The sequence below is a fragment of the Diadema antillarum genome, unplaced genomic scaffold (genome assembly GCF_040938485.1).
Source record: "Diadema antillarum isolate AM-2024a unplaced genomic scaffold, OU_Dant_1.0 scf00000000, whole genome shotgun sequence".
Classification (NCBI taxonomy): domain Eukaryota; kingdom Metazoa; phylum Echinodermata; class Echinoidea; order Diadematoida; family Diadematidae; genus Diadema; species Diadema antillarum.
The window spans coordinates 238,009-264,314 of NW_027270889.1; the positions used below are offsets into that span (position 1 = coordinate 238,009).

At 40.0% G+C, this 26,306-nt stretch overlaps 2 protein-coding genes across 2 annotated transcripts in view; one reads left to right on the plus strand and one right to left on the minus strand.

The window, feature by feature from the left end:
* Positions 1–14,713, minus strand: part of LOC139738415 (importin-11-like) — a 31,366-nt gene extending 16,653 nt beyond the window's left edge. Inside the window, exons 1-13 of the mRNA XM_071649393.1 lie at positions 14,579–14,713; positions 12,962–13,062; positions 11,672–11,948; positions 10,961–11,093; positions 10,547–10,605; positions 8,997–9,045; positions 8,440–8,510; positions 7,294–7,521; positions 6,174–6,257; positions 4,268–4,345; positions 3,182–3,272; positions 2,397–2,444; positions 1,560–1,665 (exon numbers count right to left, since the gene is read on the minus strand). Coding sequence (XP_071505494.1) covers positions 1,560–1,665; positions 2,397–2,444; positions 3,182–3,272; positions 4,268–4,345; positions 6,174–6,257; positions 7,294–7,521; positions 8,440–8,510; positions 8,997–9,045; positions 10,547–10,605; positions 10,961–11,093; positions 11,672–11,948; positions 12,962–13,062; positions 14,579–14,713 — 1,460 coding nt within the window. The remainder of the gene's footprint in view (positions 1–1,559; positions 1,666–2,396; positions 2,445–3,181; positions 3,273–4,267; positions 4,346–6,173; positions 6,258–7,293; positions 7,522–8,439; positions 8,511–8,996; positions 9,046–10,546; positions 10,606–10,960; positions 11,094–11,671; positions 11,949–12,961; positions 13,063–14,578) is intronic.
* Positions 14,714–18,161: 3,448 nt separating this feature from the next.
* Positions 18,162–22,869, plus strand: LOC139715617 (uncharacterized). The gene is made up of 3 exons (XM_071627511.1): positions 18,162–18,968; positions 19,248–19,517; positions 21,491–22,869. The coding sequence occupies exons 1-3, from the start codon at positions 18,162–18,164 to the stop codon at positions 22,463–22,465; spliced, it is 2,052 nt and encodes a 683-aa protein (XP_071483612.1). The 3' UTR covers positions 22,466–22,869.
* The last annotated feature ends 3,437 nt before the right edge of the window (positions 22,870–26,306 follow it).

Below are 26,306 nucleotides of genomic sequence, written 5' to 3' on the forward strand. Positions count from 1 at the left end.
GTGACTGAGAATCATTGTAAACCCAACGTGAAGCTGTCAAGCCTACATCAACCTTTGCTTCTGATAATATGTGCAGCATTGGCAAGCGTGATAAGCGATAATTACTATGCACGCAACGCCTATAAAAGAAATGTGCCTTTAATATGGCGGGAATTCATAATGTTACGGCTGTATACAGCTGCAGCAGAAAAGACGCGAAAGCAGTTTTTGATGCTCTGCAACATTACGACCATGTGCGTAATTTGAGGGTTTTAAGTACACGCAAAGAACACGATCTCAAAAGACGACTATCGTTAATCAACTTCATTGACTTTTTCTACCGATGCTGTCTTTTGAACCCCCACCTAGAATAGGTTCCCAGGTTCTATTTAATAGGTATTGGTACTTGCTAAACGCATCCTCTTTAGTTTCCATTGACAACAACATGGGAAGAGACTGGAAGCGATGAACGCCCTCGCTAAAAGACGCTTCTCGTAAGACGCATTGCGTGCCCGCCTACAATAGGTTCTCAGGTTCTATAGGTATTGGTACTTGCTAAACGCATCCTCTTTAGTTTCCATTGACAACAACATGGGAGGAGAATGGAAGCGATCAACGCCCTCGCTAAAAGACGCTTCTCGTAAGACGCATTGCGTGCCTTCTTTTCTTTCTACTGTTTCCTATTGTTTGTGAGTTAAAAACTTGCGGCAAACCACAACGCGTACCGACTCATTCATGCGGCGGTAGCGGCACGGACACAAACGCGCCGAAGTTTACATTCGGGCTGCCGTATTGGTCAGAATCGTTAATGATAGACCTGTCCTGCGATTGGTTGATTATCTTACATACCCAAGCTATCGCCTTATACGGCAGTGCGTGCGATGGAGCGTAAACGCCGTCGCTAAGCAGGACAGTTGTATTGTTTCGTCCCGTGAAAGAAACAGGTTGTGAGCTTGAACATAGCCTGAACTTTGAGAGCGATTTTCTCCGTTATTTAGAAAATCAACTGACATAACAAACGTGGTTAATATTCGTTTTTATGATCTATAGGGATGTCGAAATGAGTTGTATTACATATCAGTGTAAAGCTTAGAGTCTGTAGAATTCACTTATAGGCATAACTACGATTTCATTTTTTGCGACTTTTGACTCATTCCGACGGAGCGCCACACATATTTTGACATTTTTAAAGAAGACAACAATTCAACAAATTCCAATTTAAGAGATAAAAGATAGGAGTCTGCCATCTTAACTAGGTGCTTGATAGTTGATAGCAGCCTAAAAAAGAGGGGAAAAAATTATACAAACCACTGACTGAAAGTGATACAAAAAATATATAAATGAATAAACAGTCTTCTGCAACACTCATGTTTACATGCCACTCACAAGACACTTCACATAAAAGTATGACAGAGGCATAATCCAGACAGTTGCATAAACTCTAACATGAAATGGGACAGTCGATCATACATTGTACCACAGAGAGATTGCAAGTTGAACATGGTCATCTCACAGTGCTCTGATTAAAAATTCTAAATGGATTCCCACCGCATGGTTCAACATTAAGATAGTTAGCTCACCTTGGATGCATGTTTTGGAGTTCTTTCAGTAGATGCGTCGTGAACCACTGATCAAAGTCAACATCATCAAAGAGTTCGAAGGCTGCCTGACCAATGGCATTGTACACTGGATGAAGAAGGAGAGAGTGGTAAATTATAATTTCTCAGATTGAACATTACATATCTGAATTTCTTTGTTTTTGCTTGAAGATGGACATTATTACATATTTATAGCAGTCCTGAAATGCATGAATATCCCGATACACAAATGAGACCAAAAAAAAACAACAACAACAACAACAAACGAAAGTATAAATAAAACCATAGAAGCGCTCGGAGAGCGCAGACCTCCGCCAAGCAGCTCATTTCTACCATTGATCTTGTTCTTCCATAGAGATACAGGTGATTTCCACCCATATGTAATAATGCAAGCTAAAAATTGCCCGACTTCCCAATATACAATGTGTAGAAGCCTTTTGTTACATAATCAACTTGCAGCTGCACAGCGCGCCTTGCCCTAGCAGAAACTACATGTAGAGCAAGCACTTTAGCGCGCAAATGCAAACCTAAAAAAATGTGCAGCTTGAACTCCCAAGTTCATTGACCCTACCTGCCAAAATATCAACAATCCTCCATAAAATCCATAAAAATTCCTGTATCACAACCAATATTTAATCATCTGTTCCTTGTGTCATTTTCAACCTTTCCTGTAAGTTTCATCCAAATCCATTCACAGTTTTTTGAGTTATTTTGCACACAAACAAACAAACAAACAATGATGAAAACATAACCTCCTCCCTTGACAGAGGTATAAATTAAGCAACTACCCTGTACAGTTGCCCCTTCATAAAGTCTTACCTGCTTCTTTCTGCAGCAATAACTGCATATTCTCTGTATCACTGGCATCTGCATGGATGTATAAAGGAATGCAATCAAATAAGAGTAAGAAATACAATGTACAGATAAGAGTAAGGAATATTGTGCACCAGTCGCGGAGATTTTTGTTTTGAGGTTGCTTTTTTTAATGTTCTTTTGTTTTTGCAGGGTTCTTTCTAAGTAGGAGCACTCAAAGTCTAGTTCCTTCATGAAATGATAAATGAACTCATATTTGTGACAACTTGCATGGTTTTCATGCCTTCACAAGACTTTCGTATAATTTACTGTTTGTTTGTTTGTTTTTTTCCCGAGGCATTAATCACAGAGAAAAAAAAGTAACAAAACCGAAGGCAACTTGCCATGGAGTTACTCAAGCACTCTGTGTGAATGCTCTGTCACTACGTACAAGTTTTGGTACATTAAATCTGATTCGTACTTGAATGACAGTTAACATTTCAGAATATTAGCAATCATTCTCCCTAAGTAGCCTTTAACAGACAGCATTCACTGAAGTAGGCAGTATGATAATATGCTACCTTGATAACTGGCTCAAACAAGGGGTTTTATGCAATCTTAAAGTTATAATAATTGGATCTTACAAGCACTGAATTGACTTGAATCTTTGCATTCCATACAGTTACATGTATCTCCCAAGGGTATCTGACACATGTCAAGCAGAGAAAACAACACATAACTTGAGTCCTTTATTACAACTCACATCACTACAGATAACGTGTATGACCATCACAATGAAAAAGGTGAGTTACCTTGCACTTTCTGAACCATTTCAATTAGAACTGGCGTGAAGACTCGTTTGTAGGCGTGGAAAAGAGCAAGAAACAGTGCTTCTGTACAAGGCTGAAAGAGGTAAATAATCAGCAGGCGTATTAATAAATTGCATTAATTTATGTTTAAATTTGATAGGTTTTTGTTACAAAGTACACTGCTTTATAAGTGATTGCTGTGTTGCAGAGTTTTGCATTATTACCAGGTTGACTTTTGTCAATGCACACACACAGACTAAACTGGAAAAGATTTTCTGAGATAGATAAAAGTACAAAAAAAAAAGAACGAAAGGAAACATACAGAACTGTATTTACATATGTCTGCATGCGTTTATGTTATAACTAATAGTCCTCTCTGATAATCCTGATATATCCATAATACATACAGTTTCTCTTTGTACAAGAACACTTATTAATCCAAATGTCGTCAGTTGACCGAGATGCCTAGGCTTCTCACACATTCACTTTCTGTTATACACACGTGGCCCTTCATTTGCATTTTGATGACGTTTTATTGATCTTGATAACTGGCCATGGATTGACCTTTAACCCTCTTTCACTCTAGTCATATGGATTAACTAATCATTAACTGGAAAAGCAGATATTTTCATGGGATTAATTTTTCACATTTGGTCTGGTTATATCAGATGAATTTCAGATCTTTTGAATTCCCCAGCATCAAAATATCAAATGATATCATGTACAACAAGCACAAGATTAATGTGTTACAATTTTTACCCTAGTTTTATGTCGCACGAAATGCACAAAAATTTCCATGAAGTGAAACTGTTTGCTTTTACAGTATTCACTTTCAAGCCTATAACGTGTGTGGACAGATAAAAAAAATGAAGATACACGTACAGACAGCAGGGCTCCATTTCATAGAAGGTCGCTTCAGATGGCAACTGTCCCTGCAGTGACAAATGCCATGATAACAACAAGAATCCTGTTTCCTGATTGGCCATTGCTAATTTAGTAAAAATTGCTATCCCAACACCTTCTATGAAATGAGACCTAGGAACATAGCGAAAGAGTGACAGATGATATAAAACAAGACTGAGTGCTTACCCTCAAGGTGAATTTCCATGATTCTCCTCCCTCATCAGCAACAAAACCTTCTGGGTCCGTCTCCCAGAGTTGAAGATCCTACAAAGGGATAGAAGAAAAATGATAATTATAACATATCATTTCCTGATATCACCAGTAAGTTTTTCCCCATTTCCACAGGTTCTGATAAGAATTGGTTCCTCTCCTAAAGGAATATACTTTGTACATACATAACAAAAATGTCCACAAAAGGCATAATTTACCATTTACAGAAGAAACAAAAACCAAGCTTTAGTGCTTCAAAGTAGTTCTAAAATGTGAGGTAGGGATAGAAACAACCAATGTAAAAATTTGAATCAGTATGATAAATGTTAAGTATTGTAAAATATACAAAATATGAACAATATCTATAATAACGAGATATATCGCTACGGCTACTGATATGCCTCCGCCATAATGCATGGTTCTCCTAAAAGGTCTATAGTACAATGTCTTGACAATGTGTGATGACAGTTTCACACAATTGGCAAAATATTAAAATGACAGGTTTGACACAAATGTGCTGAATGTTCACTTTCCTAGAACTAGGTTCAATTGGATGAATGATTAAAATGTCAGAGTGCAGGTATTTGGGGAACTGATGATTTTTACTTGACTTTTGACCCTTTTATAAGTTTATGCATTGAGTAATTTTCAAGGTATTGAGAAAAAGTATAATTTCAGTATCAAATGGGAAAAAAGCATTATCTAAACCTGGCCTTTGACCTTTGACCTCACAGTTCCAAAGAGAATCACTGTTAGGTTGAACATGCATAAATATGTAAGTTTCATGATGATGCCTTGAGTTACTTTCGAGATATGGAGGAAAAAGTGCAATTTAGCACTTTCACTTGACCTTTTACCTTTGACCTTTGACCTTTTGGCAAGAAACTTCCCCAAAAATATATATATTGGGTAATATATGCCATACATCAAGTTAAAAAAAAAAAAACCTTCAGGCATATATTGCATTTTAAGGAAAGTAGTGATATTTTGAGGAGTTGACCTTGACCTTTGACCCCCTGACCTTTGACCCATGACCCCCAACTTCCCTAGATAATCACTGCCCATCGGTACAAGCATATATACTAAGTTCCATGAAGATACCTTGAACCATTTGCGAGATATGGAGAAAAACATGAAATTTCAATTTTTTTTCACAAAAATAACCTGTGACCTTTGACCTTTGACCCTGTGACCCTATAATCCACACAAAGTATTATCCCCCAAGGATATACCCTCATACCAAGTTTGATGTAAAACCACCACACGGTTCTTGAGATATCGACAAAAACAAAACGGGACAGACGGACGTACGGACGTACGGACGGACGGACGGACGGACGGACGACCCGAAAACATAATGCCTCCGGCCACTTCGTTGCGGAGGCATAAAAATGTTTCTCTAAACTGTCTACAGTTATGGCTCATTGAGAAAAACAGTGATACTGTATCTCCTTATATTTTAGGCTTTCTTGCAAAATTTTTACATAGTAGGATGTTTTGTGATACATCTGATCTGCACGTATGCATCAAATGTGATATTTTGAACATTTTTTAAATCACTGCTCCCAAAGGTAAACTGTACCTTTAAATGGTATATCGCGCAATGCAGGAAACCATCTCAATCAGCATGTCAAGAGGAGAAAGTTTCCATAAAGTGTGTGGATACAAATACAGATATTTCAAAGAGCTAGTGGAATAATGGTATAGGTCAGGTCTAACACTACAAATGTAAATCAAAATACAATAGTCGTGTGCACTTGATAGTGTTGCTCTCAGGTTCATCATTGCCATCATCATTTCTATTATCTTGATTACCACTGTCATTATCATCATCATCTTCACCAATATAGATACCACATGTATATACATTGTAGGAACTTACATCTTGTCTGAGAGGAAAGTAATGCATGATCAACCTCTGGCAGATCTCTTGTAGAACTTCATCGGTGAAGAATGTAGTTTTTGCCTGCAGGGAGACAAGAGATTATGAAAAAAAAGAAGAAGAATTAGACAAATAAATTTTCATTACCCTAATTATGTTTCTTTTTGTGTGTGTGTGTTTACTATCTACAAGTATTACCTGGTACAAGTATCTATTATTTATCATCTATTTTTCTTTTTCCTACATTATTTAACACTGTAGTGCAACAATTACCTGATGTACCATCGCTAATTTCTTTTTTTAAGCTTGTGGTGACTAAATAATGTCTCAAGTTGACATGAGAGGTGCAAAGTTTATTCCAGAGATGCTTCCAGCTTGAACGATGGGAAGTGTTGAGCAAGAATTTGGCATATGATGTGGAGGTAATTTGAACATTTTGGAGGGCTCCCAAGGGAAACTGACCATCATGACTTTATGGCTACTGCATGTAACATGCTACATCTAATGAAGACATGAACTCTCGGAAAGGAGGGGACTGGTGAAGAGGAAGAGGAAGCATGGAATACATGGAATACATGTTGATGACTGTTTTAATGTTGCAATGAGCAAGAGAAAGATATAAATTACCTTTAATATCAAACTTTCATGTGGAGACTGAGATTTGAGAAAAATATATCAAATGGTTTTCCTTCCTCTCATTTTCTTCAAAGAAAACATGTTTCCATCTTTCAATCTCTGTTTGTTATTATACAAATGATGCACAGGACAGAGTGGATCAGTGAGAATTGGATGTGCGAGTTTAACTTTGGAACTGTTTAAACCCATGAGGGCAGCGAGTGGGTTTTAGACTGTTTAACGAGAGCATCTAATTTTCACTGATCCACGAAATAGGCCTGTGCATCATTTGTGTTATAAAATGGGCCCATAAATTCATGAAATATGGTACAACCATTTTCCCCATTATGCATCTGGTACACCTCAAACAATATACAAGACTTGAGCCATGCCTTCAAATTTTACCACAGACATGGCTCAGCGCGGATCAGTAAAAATCAATGAATGACAATTGACCAATCAGATTGCAGAGATTCTAAAGCCCATTTTATAACATGAAACAAACCTTCTCTGCCTTCACTGAAATGGGGCTTGGCTCCTCGTCTGGTCCCGCCCTAACTTTGTAGTTCTCGCACTTGACAACCGCCTTGATGAGGTTCATGCTCTGGACGGTGAAGCGCTCAAACAGGAGGTGCCGGTTGTCGTCGGAGAAGACGCACGCGACGCAGAATTCCAGCGAGCTCGAGATGAAGTCGACGTAGGCCAGGGGGAAACTCTCTTGGCTGTCGATAAGCTGTAGACAGATAACACTGCATCCTTTAGGCCAATGCTCCATCTTACATTTATCTTAAAGGTCCCAGTCAGTAACCATGCACTTCAAAACAATTAATATACATTATTCTTGAATATGGTAAATACCTATGAGCACAAATGTAATGAAATAATAGAAATAAATATATACAAGTTTATGCAGAAATTAAAGGGATCGTACAGTTTTGGTTGAGACCTAATTTCAGGTTTCTAAAATTTTTTGGTGAGATAATGAGGAACCTCTTATGAAATATGAAAGGGCATGTAATTCTATAAGGAATTCAACGTTTATTTGATGAAAATTGGTTTTGAAATGGCTGAGATATCCAAAAAAGAGCGATTCTAATAAAGTGTGGGACCCACACTTTATTACTATCGCTTTGTTTTACTTTGCTTTTGGATGTTTCAGTCATTCCAAGCCTGATTTTCATCACATAAACTTTGAATTCCTCTTAAAATGGTATACTATATCATAAGTGTTTTCTTGGTATCTCGCACAAAGTTAAAAGCCCAATTCTCATCTCCACCAATACTGTACCACCCCTTTAACATATACATTGTATGTTTGATCTATTGAACATTAGAGATCTTCTTGCTTTATTGCCTGATTTCAGTGTAGTATTGCTTCTACACTATCATTCTTTTCTGTCTGTTTCTCAAATGACCCTACTTAGTGATATTGTGGTCATTGCTTTCAAATGAGAGGAACATCAGAACACAGGAGAAACAAAATAAACAACTTACGTCTGATGCACAAACACGCACTCAAACACACACACACACACACACACACACACACAGTAAAAAGACATCTGAGCATTATGGCTGCACTTAATCACAGATCAACTGAAGAAGAGGAATTGCAATAACACTCATCAGCTTTAACAAGTTTCATACTCACCACTTTGGTATGCAGGATGGCCATTTTCTCCAACTTTTCCCTTAACGAATGACTGGCAGGGAGACTGGCTCCTGAAATAGAAAAATTAAACAAAACCATACTCAGCGCTGCATAAAACTTCACAGGGCAGCTCTGATTAGATAAGCAAACTGTGTACACGTATATCAATCTCAGGTATTTATTAACTGTCTTCCTACAAACCAGAGCAGGATCTCTGTTCTGTCGTGGACAGCTCTAGATAATCAAGCTGACAGCAAATTTCTGTCATAAAATGCAATTAAAGACAGCCTTTCCTGTTTGAGTCTCACCTGTGAAGTTAATGTATCAAGACAAGACTGTATTGTGACAGACAAGACTGTGTTCACACCAAGAATTGCAGACAAAGATCTTTATCCCATCCACAGGCATTACAATATCCATAAAAAAATCACAACCATTTTAATGATGGCTCATTTTGCTACTGACTTGTTAAACAATTTTTGTACATTTGAATCACCCTAGATTCCGAGTATCAAGAAATTATTAATAAAGATCTTTCCATCAAGAGCTCTACTCACGGACTTCTAGGAAAGGACGAACTCGCTGAAACACAAGCTGGAGCAGCATCTGGCAAACAAAATGGAATACATTCCAATATATCCAGTATTTGAAAATGTGCAAAAAGTGTTTAAAATGTATTAACAGGGTGAAAATCGTCTGTTGAGAATGAGAAGGGCACTAAGTGGTCATGAACACTATGGGTTTAGTGGCAACTTAACGCCCTTATCATTCTCAGCCGACGAAATGTTCCCATTGATATCAAAGCAGAAACAGGGAGATACTTGCTCATTACATTCATCTCAATCGAGCAACGTCCAAAACTATAGGGGCAATTCCGCGGTTAGTAACGTTACATTTGAACAAATTTAGATATTTGTTTTTACTACTAAATTACCATTTATTCATTTAAAGTCAAAATTATGACAAAAACATGTTCATCTTTCCCAGGTTCATGATACAGAAAAAAATGGATACAATCCACGAAATATTAGAATTGCTATGGCAACTTAAAGGGCTGGTTAGTAACGTTACGAAAAAAGGACATGACAAAAAAATCAATGTCTTGTAACAAAAAGTGTGCAAAAATTAAAGTTACTTCAAACAAAGTGTTGCATTAATTTCAATTATCGCATCATGACAAATGTTCACACAAATTTTTTTAGCAGTTCGACCAATAATTTCTTAGCTAGACCCCCAAAAGCATGGTTAGTAACGTTACGGTTAGTAACGTTACATTTGTCCGGAGTAATTCCGCAGGTCATTTCACCCTTTTGTAATTGACAAAATGTCACATGACTTCTGGAGTACTTAAATGTATTCATCTTTTACCCTTTAGCAAAACTTTGAGGAAAAAATTTCAAAGGAACCCACTGTAATTTGCATTTAAGTGAATTTCAGCGTCCCCAATCCCACATGTACATTTTTAATGATGGTTTTAGATCTCGCAAAATCAATAAATATGAAAAATAAAATCTACTGAATTTGAAAGACCTTAATGATTGGTGAACATCCATGGCATTAGTTGAAACCTAAATTAAAGAGTATGATAAAGAGGCACATTTCTTTTATCCATGTCATGTCCACCTAACTGCGGAATTGCCCATAGGGACTTTTACCTGCGTCAGGATATAAAGAGAGATTCAATACTTCAGAGTGACTTTGGCACACCTCTGCATCACGGCATGCCGCAAGCAGGTCAAGAAATTTGTAGTTCCTCACAAACAATCTGCATTACACAATATGAATCAAATAGGATGTAATCGTTGCACAGACACGTGAAAAGCAGAACAGGAGAAATGCACTGTGGTTACAAAATTTGAAGTTTGTTCAGCAAGCATGATTTTTTTTTCTTTTTACATTTGGACAGATTTCTTTCCCAATCACATACATTGCAATTACTCTGCCATTTACAGTACTAAACCTTATAGGCCTACCAGTGATCTCTGGTAAAACACAGGCCAAGGTAACACAGGCCAAGGTAACACATAATTTTTGCTCTTAAATCCGATAACTATGGTTACAGGATCATAACTGCCACATAATACCATCTCTACATGGAAAGTCTTACCATGGCATCTTCAGACTTTTGTGGTTCACTCATACCAAACACCATCTGCTTTCTTAGAACTGCAATTGAGAATAAAACAAATCAGATGCTCTTCTTCAGTCAAATGACCCCAAAATAAACATCCACAAACAGAACACAAACAAGACTGAATAATCACAATATATCAAACAAAAAAATGTTGATGTATACATCTCAGTCTGTACAATGGATACCCAAAGCATTTTCTCCAGATATCTGACCTGAGGGGCAGAGTGTTATACCGCATCTATGAGAAGATGGCATGCTCTGCACAAAATGGACACAAACTTGTCAACCTTGAGGTTTTGAACCAATATCCTTTCTGTTCCAAAGCAAATGGTTTACCTCCCGATTCAACAAGGTAGATCTCATCTCGTCGTTCCTCTCATTTCTCACCTTTCAGAGCCAGGGTGCTCAGTTCTAGCGACATCGCCATGGCTGCCTGATCCTGGCTCCTGGCTGCCTGGAAGAACCTCTCAGTGTGCGTGTTCCAGAGGCTCAGCACAAAGCCAAAGATGTTACCCGTCAACTGTGCAAGAAGGTCAGAAGAGTTCATGACAGCTGATTGTTGAACACTCTCATAAATATTTCTCATTCGGTGAAAAAGTAGATGAGGAAGGAGAAAATACATCGTCTTTGTATCTTCTCCACATCCCGCCCCACCAACATGTCTCTCTCTTACCTACTGCATGCTATACAAAATCAATTAGCAATGTCGGTATGTTATAATTCACTATACATGCTGTACTATATTATTTACTCTACATCTACTTTATGTTTTGAATCAAGTTATTTCCTCATAACCCCTAACAGGGAATGATATCAAAATTCTTTGAATTTGTGTTGGTGCAATTTCAAAATACACACTCTGGAATAACTGTCTGATCACAGCAATATAGAGCCATTTTTTCCTACTACGTACAGTAATAACATAAAATTCAAAAGTAATAATAGTGAGCAAAGAGCTCATGAATAATTACAATGCAAAATAAAGAACATCCACAGTTCTTCCTCCTGGATGATAACATGAAGTTGTTGTCATGATAACATGATAACATGATAACATTCAAAGCTGAACTCCCCTACATAAGAGTCAAATGCTCCCACCTCTCTGAACAGTTTACGATCTGTTGCAAGCCTCTTGGACGCAAGCGTTTTCATCACATGGTGCAGCGTCAAGAGCGCCCTCTGTTGGGTTAGAGGATCTGGCTGCTTGACTGCCTCCAGGAGGATGGGTACCAGTTCAGGCCAGATTCGGGGGCAGTCCATGCGGGCTATCTTGCCTATGAGTACGGCCAGCTGGGTGGCAATGGGTGTGACAGGCTCATCAAACCGGGCCACCAGTTTGACCCGGATGCGTTCCTTCTCAGCATCTGAGATGGCGCTGCAGTTTCAACAAAATAAATAAATAAATGAATAAACAAAGATATAGATAAAAGATGAGACACATTTGTGATGATAATGATCAAATGATATCAATCATCAATCAAGAGATTAAATAGGTAAACATAACCTATCAGACAAAGATAAAGCATATTATAAAGAAGATGGTAACTCCTATACTCGGGATAGCCTAATTAGTCTGGACATTGATTTTCCCTGAGGGTTACTTATCTTTTACACAAGAATTGTCAGACACCCATTTGCATTCTTGAATCAAGAGGGGCAGGGCGGGATACAATATTACAAACCTATGGTCGTTTGTTCAAAGTCTTGAGCTCTTGCCATTGAATCACTATGCTCTAAGAGTATAAAGCACTGCCTAATTTGAGGAAAGCAACACATTCAAAGACATCTTGATTTGAGGAAGCCTGGGGGAGGGGCTGTGATTGCAGTCTGTGATTTCATTAACATTATAGATGAACTAGCCTGATTTAACTGCCATAGCATTACTTCATAGAAAAGCACTCAGAGTGCAGACCTCCATCAAGCAGCTCATCTATGATGGTGATCACTTAGAAACATCAGTCAGTATTAAGCGCTACATAAGTATTTATTATTATTATCATTATTATCTAGATCATTACAAAAAAATAATAGTTCCTTGTGTCACTTTTTAAATTTCCTGAAAATTTTCTACAAGTCCATTCATACCTTTTTGAGTGGTTTTGCTAACAAATAAAGAGAAACACAACACCAGTAAACCTCCTTGGTAGAAATGCAAAGTACGTAAATTTGATTTTTTTTTAAAACATCATTCTGTGAAGTACAGTTTGAAAGCACTCAATTTGTTCAGTCAAGGAGCAGACAAATGATATTTTTGTCACACACACATGTGCGTATCATTTGTCAAATGTAGTTCAGCAAGGTTTGAAGATGTCTGCCAAATTCTACTGCATCTACAATCTACACCATGCGAGGGAGCTTAGGCCCAGTTTTTCCCGTTGCAAAACTTACTTGTGAGCAGTTTTCCTCCAGTAACGATCAATGCCATTTTTGAAGAAGAGCACAGCCAGCCATCTCACATTCACACTAACACTGTGGTTTTGGATGATGGTCTAGAGAGAAGAAAAATACACAATACCCAGTTGAGGAAGGCTGAAAATTGTAACAATAAAATCAAGCTGTGCTGGATTCTTTGCAAGAACTCTCCAGATGGATCTGATTTTTTCTCAGTAGCTATGCACAACCTGCATACAAATGGACTAGGTTTTTTTTTTTATAGTGCAATTCAAAACATAATGTCACTATACCTGTACTTGCAAATATGAGACATTTCAAAGCAATAAAATATGTGACCCGCTACAACAAAATGATCCTAAAGTCGGGCGAGGTCGATTATTTGAAAATTGCATGATATAATCCCCTAATCTTTCTGCTTTAAATTGATATATAACACATTTTATCAAGATAATCGGCTGCGGAGATATCGATGTTTAAAAGAGAGCATGTCGAGACGTCTGGAAAATCAGTGTTTTGAGAAAAGCGCCCTATAAGTCTTCCTTTCGACGCAATCGCGATCAAGGGACACGCAAGTCAGTTTTCACCTCTGGACAATAGAAGGTAAGCCCTAGCAACCCCCGAAGAGTTCATTCAAGCACATCAGCGTCGGCGGTCTCCTCACCAACCAATCAGTGACCAGGATGTGAGAAGCGGCTGAGCATAGTGCACCCCGCCCGCACGCACCAGTCGACTGGGCAGTGTGCGAGCTTCACGCTTCGGTTAACAGCAAGCAGCAAACTGACCAATGAGATCACTCTGGTCGTTGTTAGGGGCGGAACCTATCTGTGGCGCTCAATCCAAATTTTCGAACCAGTTTCTGCTTCGTTGAAACGCCAAAAAAACATGGCTCAGAAAAACGCTATTTTTTGGTCTTTCCTTTGATCATTTTGCTTCAAAATTTCGACAGATGATAGAAGACATGTTAGACTCCAATAATATATCAAAATCAGAAAATCGTAAGTTTTGACCAATTTTAATGCTCTGACTTCAAACTCGATTTTCACGGCTTCGACCGTGCGCGACTTTAGGACCTTTTTGTTGTAGCGGGTCACATATATCATCTGGGATGCAAAACTTGCATATTACTCATCTCGAATACACAGAAGAGATGCCATTCAGCAGCAGTACCAAGGAATCTGCCCATGGCATTCTTTGGATTGCAACAGTACTAACTCTAGCTTATCAATATCTGTGCATATGGAGAGCTTTTATTGGTGCTAATGTATTTGCTCACACCGATTATACTTCAGAATGAAGATACGGGTAAGGTTTAGGTTTGGAGTTTAGAGGTTAGGGTTTAGGTTTAGGGTTAAATTAAGCCATAAGTTCACGGTTGCTGAGTATAATGCAACTTACAAGATGTGTGTACATGTAATCCTACAGGGGGTTGCTGTAAAGAACTGAAGCCAACATTGATGCTTACTGTACATGTAGCTCGATTGCTTCAAATTCTGCTGGGTGATGTATTGCTGTACATAATACTCAGCACTGTCATAAAATCTGAAGAAAATTGGTCAATGGGAACATGAAATTAAAGCATACAGATACAAAATTGTAAATTACTGCTCTTACCTGCAGGACTGAGTGGAAGCCTGGCTGAGTCTCCCATTGTTTGAGTTGCTGCTCAGCTGGTTTTAGGACACTAGGGTCCTGACTAGTGGCTCTGGTCAAGACCTCCAGCACAACATTGCAATCCCCCTCATTCATTGTCCAGCCACTGTCTCTCTGAAGCACAGAAAACAGTTGAGGGAATGATGGATTTATCAGTTTAAAAGACTGAACTCATCTTATGTTTTTGATTTGCTAAGTTCTGGCATAACAAGTAAGGATGACATGAATGAAAGACCTTTGTGAGTCACAATAAAGAATATAGATATTATCACTACTGCATCTGGAACTGAAACAAGGCAGTGATCATCAAATGCACAACAAGAACACATTATTAAGCATACCACATAGTATGTGCCCTACATTGTATATTGTGATTGGTTCATTATGCCAGTTGTACAATTTACTAAAGTACCGGTAATCAACTAGTGGCAATCCAGACCTAATGCACTTGTCAATGTAATGACGCACCCCACTACCCCCGGACATGGGTGCGTCATGGTCATTTTTTGACTGACCACACGGGGTTTTTGACGCACCCCCACAGTCACTTTTTGACGGACCACACGGGGTTTTTGACGAACACCACAGTCACTTTTTTGACGGACAACACGGGGTTTTTGACGAACACCTAGGTCACTTTCTTGACGGACATCCTCGGTACATTTGACGCACCCCGTAAATACTGAAAGGATTTTTGCATACGCTTTATTCACGCAATTTCATTTTCTTTCGGTTCGTAAACACAATTTGTCAAAGTTTCGGCAAGTTTCCCTTACCCTGGCCCTGTAAGCACCGTACCGTCATTCACCGTACATCACTCTGCTGCTACGATATTCCGAATGTATGTGCATGCAATCCATAGTCACCCACCTGGCCATGACTTGTCTGCAGATGCGCTGTATGTGCGCGGCCTTTAGTCCAGTTGAATGCAACACATGGACGATGTACGTTCGATGAGGAATAATGAGCGCGCTGCTCACTTGCGAATTGCACAGCCATGACAGCGTTAGCGAGCGAGTCGCGCACCACTAACACTCAACTTGCCTGCTACTATACTGATACTATACTGCAGGTACGCGCAGTACGCACCACGCAACGGTACACCAAAGATCGTACACGGAATTCCGTATACGATCTTTGATTTTACTATCTAGTACTGTGAGGTTGAAATCGTTATATCGCTAAACAGTCCGTCTGGCTTGAGATTGAGTATGCGTGATTTCATGAGTTTGTTGGAAAGAAAATGTGAGGAGAAAGGGTGGCTTTTAAATCATTTGCTTGCCAGATTCGGGCAAGCATTTTTCCCTCTTAGGCCTACTCCAAAATGCTTCCCGACTTTGATTTTCACTTGCCGCGGGAAAGCGCTCACTGTAAATTCACTCGCGGTACGTACGTGTATCCGGTACTGGTAGCGTGCAAAAATGCGTGCAGTTTTCCATAGCCAAGTGCATACCATGACGCACCCCTCGGTTCAGAATAATGCGTATTATTTTCCATAGCCAAGTGACGTACCATGACGCACCCCTCGGTCAAAAATTTGACGACAATGATGGGATTTTGACGCACCTCTCGGTCAAAAATTTGACGGACATAGCTGGTAAAATGACGCACACCTGGGTCACAAATTTGACGGACCAAACGAGGAAATGACGCACCCATGTCCGGGGGTAGTGGGGTGAGTCATTACATTGACAAGTGCATAAGGTGCTGATAATCCAGTGTATCCTTGAAAATGACAATCCTTAGTCTGCGAACAAAATATATTGATGGCAGCGAGCCAGTACACTGGATTTTTATACAAAATTTTCGAATGTCTTATCTGGCAATTTATATTGGCAGAAGAAGAAAACAACTAGCATGGGACTGGGAGTTGTAATGTTCTCTCATGCTCAGTGCTTTCCACACAACTTGGTCTTTTTTTGTGTGTTGAAAAAGGCTCCTCTGCTCTGGCTCTGGGTGACCTTATCAAACATTGAATCTAACATAGCTCTATATGTAGCTGACAAGCTCAACAACAGGAATTCCAAATGTGATTCACAAAATAATGTTATTCATCTGACAATTTATCAATCATACATCATTGTATGATACACAATGTGGATTGAAGCCATACAATGTAGAGCTGCCAGATATCGTACTGAGAGTGTGAAGTTCTGCAATACTTGACTCAATGCAATGGCTCGGTGATTCAATGGGCCTTGCTCCAATCCAGAAGAGAAAATGCCATCAAAATCATGCTCTACAAGATATCACATGACCTCATTGCAATCAACAAAGACTACTATCTCTCTTCAATGTCCAACACGAGATTGAGAAGTTACCATGGCCATCCAGCCAGATTTCAGCCTCTAACAACCAAAGATGTGTTTAAATTCAAACTCTTTCATGCCAACAGCTGTAAGGGTATAGAATGGTTTGCCGGTAGACGTCATTACAGCTCCATCCGTGGACGTCTTCAGGGCACACATCTCATCCAACTAGCTCCAAGGGATGGTTTTTATTTGCACTTGTACAAATTAATCATGCACCACCGACTTCATGCACATGCACTCAAATAGTTCAACAAGTTACAGTTACACCTCAGCGTAAATATATCCAGTATTGGAAGTTGCCAAGTATCCACGTAGATGTAGATGTAGATGACACCTGCCTAGGCTGGCTCCTTGGTCGGCCTTGGAATGGCTTAAATTTGAATTTGATAGTAGTTTCTATGCAGTGCAGGACCTTCCTTTGTTTTGATGAGATTTTCAACTCAAGTCAGTTTTACTGAACTTCAACTTCAGTTCAAGCCTGAAAGTGAATTTACATCAGACAGACTGCTTGAAATCATTCTTAAGTCTACAATTACACATGCGACTTCATGAGTGCATTTCTGTAAATTGTATTGGAATTTTCCATGCTGGGCGTGGAGCAGTGCAGTAGTGGTGGCCCTACAAATACTAACCGTCCATTTACAAACATTATTACCAGCACATGGGACTGTACAGAGAGAGATTGCGCACGGGCTGTCTTGTACAACCTGAAATTGGTGCCTTCATGTGGTTATGTCACAAGCGTAAATATCAACCACATAAACATAGTTAACAGCCATTAATCGACAACATCTTGGCAACTAAGAATTGTAAAATATCTCACCTGAACAACAGTAATGGACTCTGATCTCCCTCACCACTGAGATAAACACAAAATCGTCGCATACGATGACTGTGTGTGTGCCCCGTGCGTACGCGTGTGTAAAAACCATGCGATCCTGCGTGCACACACGTGACAGTTTTTTCATGCTTATTGAATCATGTTTTATTTCGTGAGTTTACGCAAGAACTCACAGTGAGAGCCCGCTCAACGCGCGCGCAGTCATATCGCTTCTTCGCACGTTTTGCACGAGGGGCTAAGTTCCCTCATCGCAGTCTAAATCAAGTTTTATTCGTCCTTTTAACTGTGCATCGTCGCAATATCTTATCATATTGTGGATTGTTATTATTTATTGCTCAGTTAGAGCTGACTTTGCTTCGGAAGTGGATTTATATTCACGAGATATCGCGGGATGGAAATTCCGCTTTCCGCTCCCCCACAGCATACAGCTAAGCCTGTCGTGGGTGGCACCACTAGTACGAGCGCCCTGCATACAGCTAAGTCTGTCGTGGCGATGGTGACTACAGCCGTGCATCATGAACCCAAGTGTTCGCCGGCTAGTATTAAGGCTCCAGCAAAGAAAGAAGGGAATGGGAAAACCCTTAAAAAACCCACCAAACCAGGCCTAAGTAAGAAGGCAGCTCCCCCTAAAGAGAAGACGGACGCGGAGGTGCTTTCCCGCCTTTCTAAACTCGAATCCATGTTTGAAAAGGTCATGGAAATACTGCCGTCTCAGCCTACTCGTATCCAACAACAGCAACTACGTGCCGGCCATGTTGGCACGGCTTGTACCGCAGAAAACCACGGTGGTGTGCCGTTTGGGGGCATGGATGTGTGTGCTACAGACGATAGTACGCAAGCACGCGGTACGCTGCACGACGACCACGGCGGCAGCAGCTACAGTGGGGATGAATGCGATTTCCCTGCGGCGGCAGCGGGTTACGCACCCGCAGAGCTCACGGGGCGGCCAGTACAAGTGCCATCCTTTGCTGCAAAATTTGCGGTCTCCGCCTGTGTGGGCGACCCTATCAATGACGAATTGGCAAATTCTACAAATTATCTCATCTCCCATTGTCTGGAGGAAAAATCTATGGAAGAGTCAGCGGCAAACTACCCAGCACCGAGCAATTGCCCCAACTTACTAGTCCCTAAAGTCAATCCAGTGATTTGGGATAATGTGACACAGACTACGCGCAGCAGAGACGTTAAGCTGCAGAGAGTACAGAAATCTCTTACCCGCGTTCCTACAAACTCTTCCTACTGACTTGAACGAGGCGCAACAGGACGCACTCGCTTTACTCTGTAATGCCAATTACGAGATGAATTGCCTGAGAAAGGAGCTGATCAAGCCCGATATGAACGCTGCTTACGCACATCTGTGCAAGCCTACTACGCCCGTGACCGCGTTTCTATTCGGTGATGACTTGGGACAACGTGTAAAAGATCTCAAGGAGGAGAATAGGGCTGCCTTTAGTGTGGTTAAAGGCCAGGCTAAGAGATCTACTCATCAGCCGTACCACCCATACAAGCGCACGGCCAGCGGTGGATTCAGCCGGAAGCAATATCGGAACGCAGGCTGGCTCGCAGCTGGCGATACATCCAGGCCTTTTTTAGGCCAGCAGCAGCGGGGATACAGACATTCAGCCCCGCACACGCAGACTCGCCCACCTCCAGCTCATGCGCACAACCGGGGGCAGAGCTACTCGACAGCAACCCCAGCCAAGCCAAACACTGTGTCACGGAGAAAGTAACTGCACTACCCAAGGAGGTAAGTTGCAGGCCTAGCTCTGGTTGTGGAAATACACAATCTACTCACACTGTACAGTCAGTTTTTGACATTGAACATGTAGATGTTCCATTAGACCTGCCCGTTGGGGGTCGATTGAGGCATTTTAGCAAGCAGTGGAATCATATTACCACTGATCCTTTCATACTTGATGCAATTAGCGGTTACAAACTTGAATTTCAAGAGGCGTATAGCCCACCTCATAGAGGTAAACCGCCTTACCACTACAGAGTGGGTAATGCTGAGGAGAGCAAGATTGACATTGAAATTCGAAAACTGGCCGAGAAAGGCGTAATCGAAGAATGCCAGCATGTGGCTGGAGAATTTGTGTCCAATATCTTTACACGCCCAAAGAAAAATGGGGACATACGCCTAATTTTAGATTTATCGGACCTCAATGACAGTCTGAATGTACAGCATTTCAAAATGGATAACATCCATACGGCTACAACCCTAATTTCCCCTGGTTGTTACCTTGCCTCAATCGACCTTCGAGATGCCTACTACTCTGTCCCTGTTCACCCCTCATATCGCAAGTATTTGAGATTTGTCTGGCACGAGAAATGTTGGCAATTTAAGGTACTCCCCAATGGCCTTAGTACAGCGCCTAGGCTCTTCACAAAGCTTATGAAGCCGGTGTTCGCAAAGCTGCGACAGGCAGGCCACCTGGTTGTGGGGTATTTAGATGACACTCTCATAATCGGTGAAACTGAATCACAAGCACTAGAAGCGGTGCAAGCAACCACAAAACTGCTCTCTGACCTTGGTTTTGTCATTCATTCAGAGAAATCTATCCTAGAGCCTCAGCAACGGCTCCAATTTTTGGGGTTTATCTTGGATTCGGAAAGCATGACTATAACGCTCCCGCATGAGAAATGTCAAAATATCAGGGCAGTATGTGCGGAATTGCTAGGGAAACAAAACCCTACTATCAGGCAGGTGGCGCAGGTCATTGGGAAACTGATTGCTACTTTCCCTGCTATTCAATATGGCCCCCTCTTCTATCGTAACCTAGAAAGAGACAAAATTCTTGCACTAAAATCAAGCAAAGGGCATTTTGATAGACCTATGAATTTGTCTGAAGCTTCTAAACAGGAGTTAATGTGGTGGTTCAATAACATTCACTGCCAGTCGGCACCAATTAGTCGAGATCGGCCAGCTTTAGAGCTACGTACTGACGCCAGTGGGCAAGGATGGGGTGCCACTGATTTAAGCAGTGAAACTGGCGGTAGATGGGATGATCAGGAGATAGTGCATGCTCAAAACAATGAAATCAACTATCTTGAAATCTTAGCTGCAGGGCTTGGTTTGAAGTCATTTTGCGGCCACCTGCATGATACACATGTGCTCATTAGAACTGACAACACAACAGCTGTAGCCTACCTGAACAATATGGGAGGCATTAAATCTCGAGCCTGCGACAGGGCAGCACGAGACATTTGGGTTTGGTGTAAGGAAAGGAATATCTGGATCACAGCAGCCTATTTACCAGGTCGTGACAATACAGAAGCAGACAGGAGATCTCGTCATTTTAATGACAGAACAGAATGGATGCTGAATAAGAAAGTTTTTACTGATATCACTAAGAAATGTGGTACTCCCCAAATTGATCTTTTCGCGTCCAGACTCAATAAGCAGCTGCCTGCGTACGTTACGTGGCTGCCTGACCCAAATGCGGTTTCTGTGGATGCATTCACTCTGAATTGGGGTGATCTGTATTTCTACGCATTCCCTCCTTTCTGCCTCATCCCCAAATGTCTCCAAAAAATAGAAAACGACAAGGCACATGGTCTCTTGATTGTCCCAAACTGGCCTACGCAAGCGTGGTTTCCTCGCATGAGGAGAATGCTTAAAGATGAACCACTCTTAATTCCTAGACACAGGAATTTGATTACGCAACCAGTATCTGGGGAACCGCACCCTTTACACGCTTGCCTTGATCTGTTATGTTGCAGGTTTTGAAGCTGCCGTTCGAGAACTCTGGCATGAGCAGCAGAACGGTGGACATCTTGGCAGCATCTTGGAGGGCATCAACCCAAAGACAGTATTGTACATATATAAGGAAATGGAGAAAATTTTGTACACTTAAGAAGGAAAGTCACCTTCATGCCAAGATTAATTTTGTTTTGGAGTTTTTTACACACATGTTTTATGAAGAGAACTTGAGCTATTCAGCTATTAACTCAGCACGGAGTGCACTTGCTACCTTTCTAGTGTTAGAGGATGAACAATTTACTGTCAGCACTCATCCGCTTCTCTCTCGTTTTATGAGAGGTGTGTTCCAGCTCAGGCCCCCAAGGCCGCGGTATTCTGAAATTTGGGACGTGAATATTGTTTTTAGATATTTGAGAAGTCTAGCTCCCGCTAACTCGCTTAGCTTGAAGCAATTAACGATGAAGCTGTGCATGTTACTGGCCTTGATATCCACCCAGAGGGTACAGACTTTGCATTGCCTGAATCTAGACAGCATGATTCTCAAACAATCTATGGTGTCATTCAAAGTTAATGAACATCTTAAGCAGTCTAGACCTGGGAATTTTGGATTGGACATACTTTTGAAAGCGTACCCCCCAGACAGACGTTTGTGTGTAGTTACATACATTAAGGCCTACCTTCGGAGAACCAAAGAGATCCGAGGAGAGGAAAGTCATCTCTTCATTAGTTTTCGCAAGCCTTTCAAGAGAGTAACGGCACAGACAATTTCTCGATGGATCAAAGAAATCATGACTGGCGCTGGCATTGACACCACAATGTTCAGTGCACATTCAACCCGAGCAGCATCTAGCTCAGCAGCAAACAGGGCGGATGCACCTATTCCTCTGATCCTCGCAAAAGCAGGCTGGTCAAAAGAACGAACATTCCGTAAATTCTACGACAAACCTCTACAAGAAGAGGGACAGTGCCTGTCACAGCTCATTGTGAGGGAATAATGGCCTCAGACCAAGGTAATTTGAGCTTACATTTTGCTTGCCATTGTGCATGCTTGAGTTTGTTCAGTTGGAACAAATGTGACTTCTGTGCTACAAAATCTCACTGTGAGTTCTTGCGTAAACTCACGAAATAAAATAGAAAGATTAAACGAGAACTTACCTGTTTGAAGTTTGATCTTTATTTTATGAGGGAGTTGGAGAAAGAATTCACAGTCCCTCCTCTCCCTTCCCATGGCATGAATACTATTACAAAATGTATAGATCAACTTCAAGTAAGTTCTCAATCTTTCCACTCTGACAGAAGTCACATCTTGTTGCTACGAAGTATGACTGCGCGCGCGTTGAGCGGGCTCTCACTGTGAATTCTTTCTCCAACTCCCTCATAAAATAAAGATCAAACTTCAAACAGGTAAGTTCTCGTTTAATCTTTCTATTTATATCATAACTGCACAAGGAAAATATGCAACTCATCCCATCGCAACGTCAGTGTACTCTTAACACTGATTTTTTCCTTACTTCCTGCCCTTATTTTCTTTCTTTCTTTCCTTCTTTCTCTCTCTCTCTCTCTCTCTTTCTTTATTTCTTTCTTTCTTTCTTTCTTTCTTTCTTTCTTCCTTTCTTTCTTTCTCTTCCTTTCTTTCTGCCTGTCTGTCTCTCTTCCATCAGGCCTACTCTATGACTTTATTCATTCTGATCATTATGTATTGGTTTATGTTCCTATTTGGCTTGTATCTACAGATGCTTCATCATTTTTTCCTTCTTTCTTTGCTAAAAATTATCAATTTATTCATTCTTTTAGTCATTCATTTTCCTCTTGATAGTGTGCATTAATTTTCTCTTTATTCATTTAATACCGTAGGTAGTATTTATATATCACGTATATCTAGATTTTTATTTATGAAGTCATTCATTTGTGTTGCAATCTAAACTGTTTTGGGATGACCTACTGAAATTTTATGTTACAGCCTTCCATAAATAACAACCATATACAGTAGCAATTTAAGAAAGAGAAAAGCAACTTCTTTGTTTTGTGTTTCAATTCGGGGAGTTTATCATTATTATTGCCATTTTGTTTGAAATATAATGACTAGCTGTTGATTCCTGCAATAAAATCATTGCTAATTTAATGACCTGCATACCGTTTTTTTTTTTTTAAATGAAGTGTCTTTTACTTGGTGATGCATGTGTTCAATCATTTGACAAAGGAAATCACTTGTATTCATTAGCGTATGAAATAAATGATTTTTATACATACTGCATGCCCAGGATATACTGTTACAAAATTCACAGCAAAGATAAGAAGATCATCAACAGGTACAAAAAGGCAAACATTTAAACCGAAAATGTTTCATATTTTCCGTGTGGTCACCCCCCCCCCCCCCCAAAAAAAAAAAAAAAAAAAAAAAAAAGATGATGAGGGAGAGGATTCATTTTAGGGTAAAAGTTTGGCACAAAGTGGCTCAGAAGTGTGAAAGAAAAAGAAATGAAAAAATAACTTTAAGGGACATTAAGCGATAGAGACAATTTTGCATCAACCAAGAAGCTGACTTTAACCAACAAGGGAAACTTTTTTTTTCTTTTTTTTTTCCTCCTAGATATTTTACTTCATTATCATCATTTTTCTTTTTCCTTTTTTTCATAGGGGGTGGGGTTGGGATTGGGGGTTGGGGGTTCAATCTTGATGTATCTACCTATCTATTCGGCAAACAAGTTTCCCGTCTTCCTACATTTGTATGTCAATTATATATATATATATATATATATATATATATATATATATATATGTGTGTGTGTGTGTGTGTGTGTGTGTGTGTGTGTGTGTGTGTGTGGGTTTTTTTTTTTTGTATTTTCTCCCCCTCCTTTCCCATGCGTTCCTGTCAGCCTGTTGGCGGGCTGATTATATAACTATATTTACTATATTGTGACGTGTAGGCAAGAGCAGTTAACCAAATTAGGTGCATGTGTGTATGTGTGTGTGTGTGTGTATGGGTGTGTTTGTGTGTGTTTGTGTGTTGCATGTGTACAGATAGGGGTGGGGGAGGAAACAGGAAGGGAGGGAACTGGTGGGGGTGGTCATAGGGACTCAGGAAGGGATATGAGTTAGTAGGTGGGCGGGTATTGGTTGATAAATAATATGGTTTCATTATTTATTACTGTATAATTTTGCTGCATAATTCATTTGGATGATTATTAAGATTAATGCTAGAAGAATTGAATTATCACTGTTAAATTTAAGCAATTTTTTTGAGAGCATAGGGGAAGTGACTGTATGTAAATTGATAATTGTTCATGAAAATGTAATTTTTGTTATGTCATTATGTACAGCAATAGCAAATTTGCTATTATGATCACAAATGTATATTTTCGTCATTTCAATTGTAGCAAATGAAAATTGTTATTTTTTTCTATTACTTTGAATGGAACAGAATAAACATCGTTGAAAAAAAAAGTGTGTGTGTGTGTGTGTGTGTGTGTATCATATATAGCATTCAGCAGACGTAGATACCGTGTAGTTCAACACGGTTTATTGCCTTTCGGTCTTTTCTTTAGACCTTCATCAAGGCTGTACAGTTTATATAAGATCCCATCTTCTATCTGTGTTTATATTGCTTTCTTTTCCTTGTGCTGATTTGTTATCAGTGAGATGGATATGACTTCTTGTATACTGTATTGTATTCTTGGAGTAGGTTTGTAAGTATTGTATTAAAGAATACAGAGGATTTACACTATGATCATGATGGCCCTATTTAAATTGTACATGTTTTACAAGCTCCAAAAACAGAAATATCAGCAAAATGTAGATTTCTTCTCCCACTTCTCCCCTTCCCCCACCTCTACACATGTATTTCTCTCTCCAGCAGTGGCACAAACACACAATAACTGTAGCATCACCATTATCAAAATGATCAAGATATCAGATATGAGATACATTGTAGTTTATTACAGGCTGATATGATTACATGTACACAAACATTACTCAAGACATGACAGCACAGTGGCATTGCAAACAACAGTCATATTACTAAATTCTATTATACAGTGGAAACTCGATATAACGAGATGGTCGGGACCGAGTCGTTTTCCTCGTTATAGCCGATATCTCGTTATATCAGTAGGCATAACAGAAAGCATAACATAAAGACATTAATTTGCACATGTGGGACTACCCATCATCTTTCAATCAATACTGATAACTTGGTAATGTGTGTGAGGTAATTACTCACCTTTATGGGTAAGAATTTTTTCGCCAATGAAATCCGATATCAAGAATGTTTTTCTTATCAATTGTAGACGTTTGAATTTGTAAATCTATATAGCTTGCGATTATGTGAAGATCGTCTGTGGATTGGTGTGTGGTTACGGTATGGGTGTGTGTTGTGTGTTGAAAGTTTGAATGTGGTCTGCACAATGATGTGTGTGTGTGACACATTCATTCTGTATGTACATTATGACTGCGTGTGTGTGTGCAGATGGGGAATTCCCTACGTAGAAAGCCAATCACAGCATCAGATTGCCTCACACTTGCTAAACGTCATGATGATGTCATGTATACGGCCGTCCCACCACATTTTCTGCATGTATCAGTGCGCTCAGACACACACATACACGTACAACATGCGGTGCTAGCTGTAGAGTGAACTGAAGAAAATATGTGTGTGCAAGACAGTTTTTGGCGCATCGAGCTTTACAATCTCGGAACATGATAGCACAGGCGAAGTAAAGCTTTACCCGCAGACATTTTGCTTTACCTCGCTATATCAGGTTTGATTTGCTATGTTTTTCTTTGTTTGGAAATCACAAAATTTATCTCGTTATAGCAGTTATTTCGTTATACAGTAGC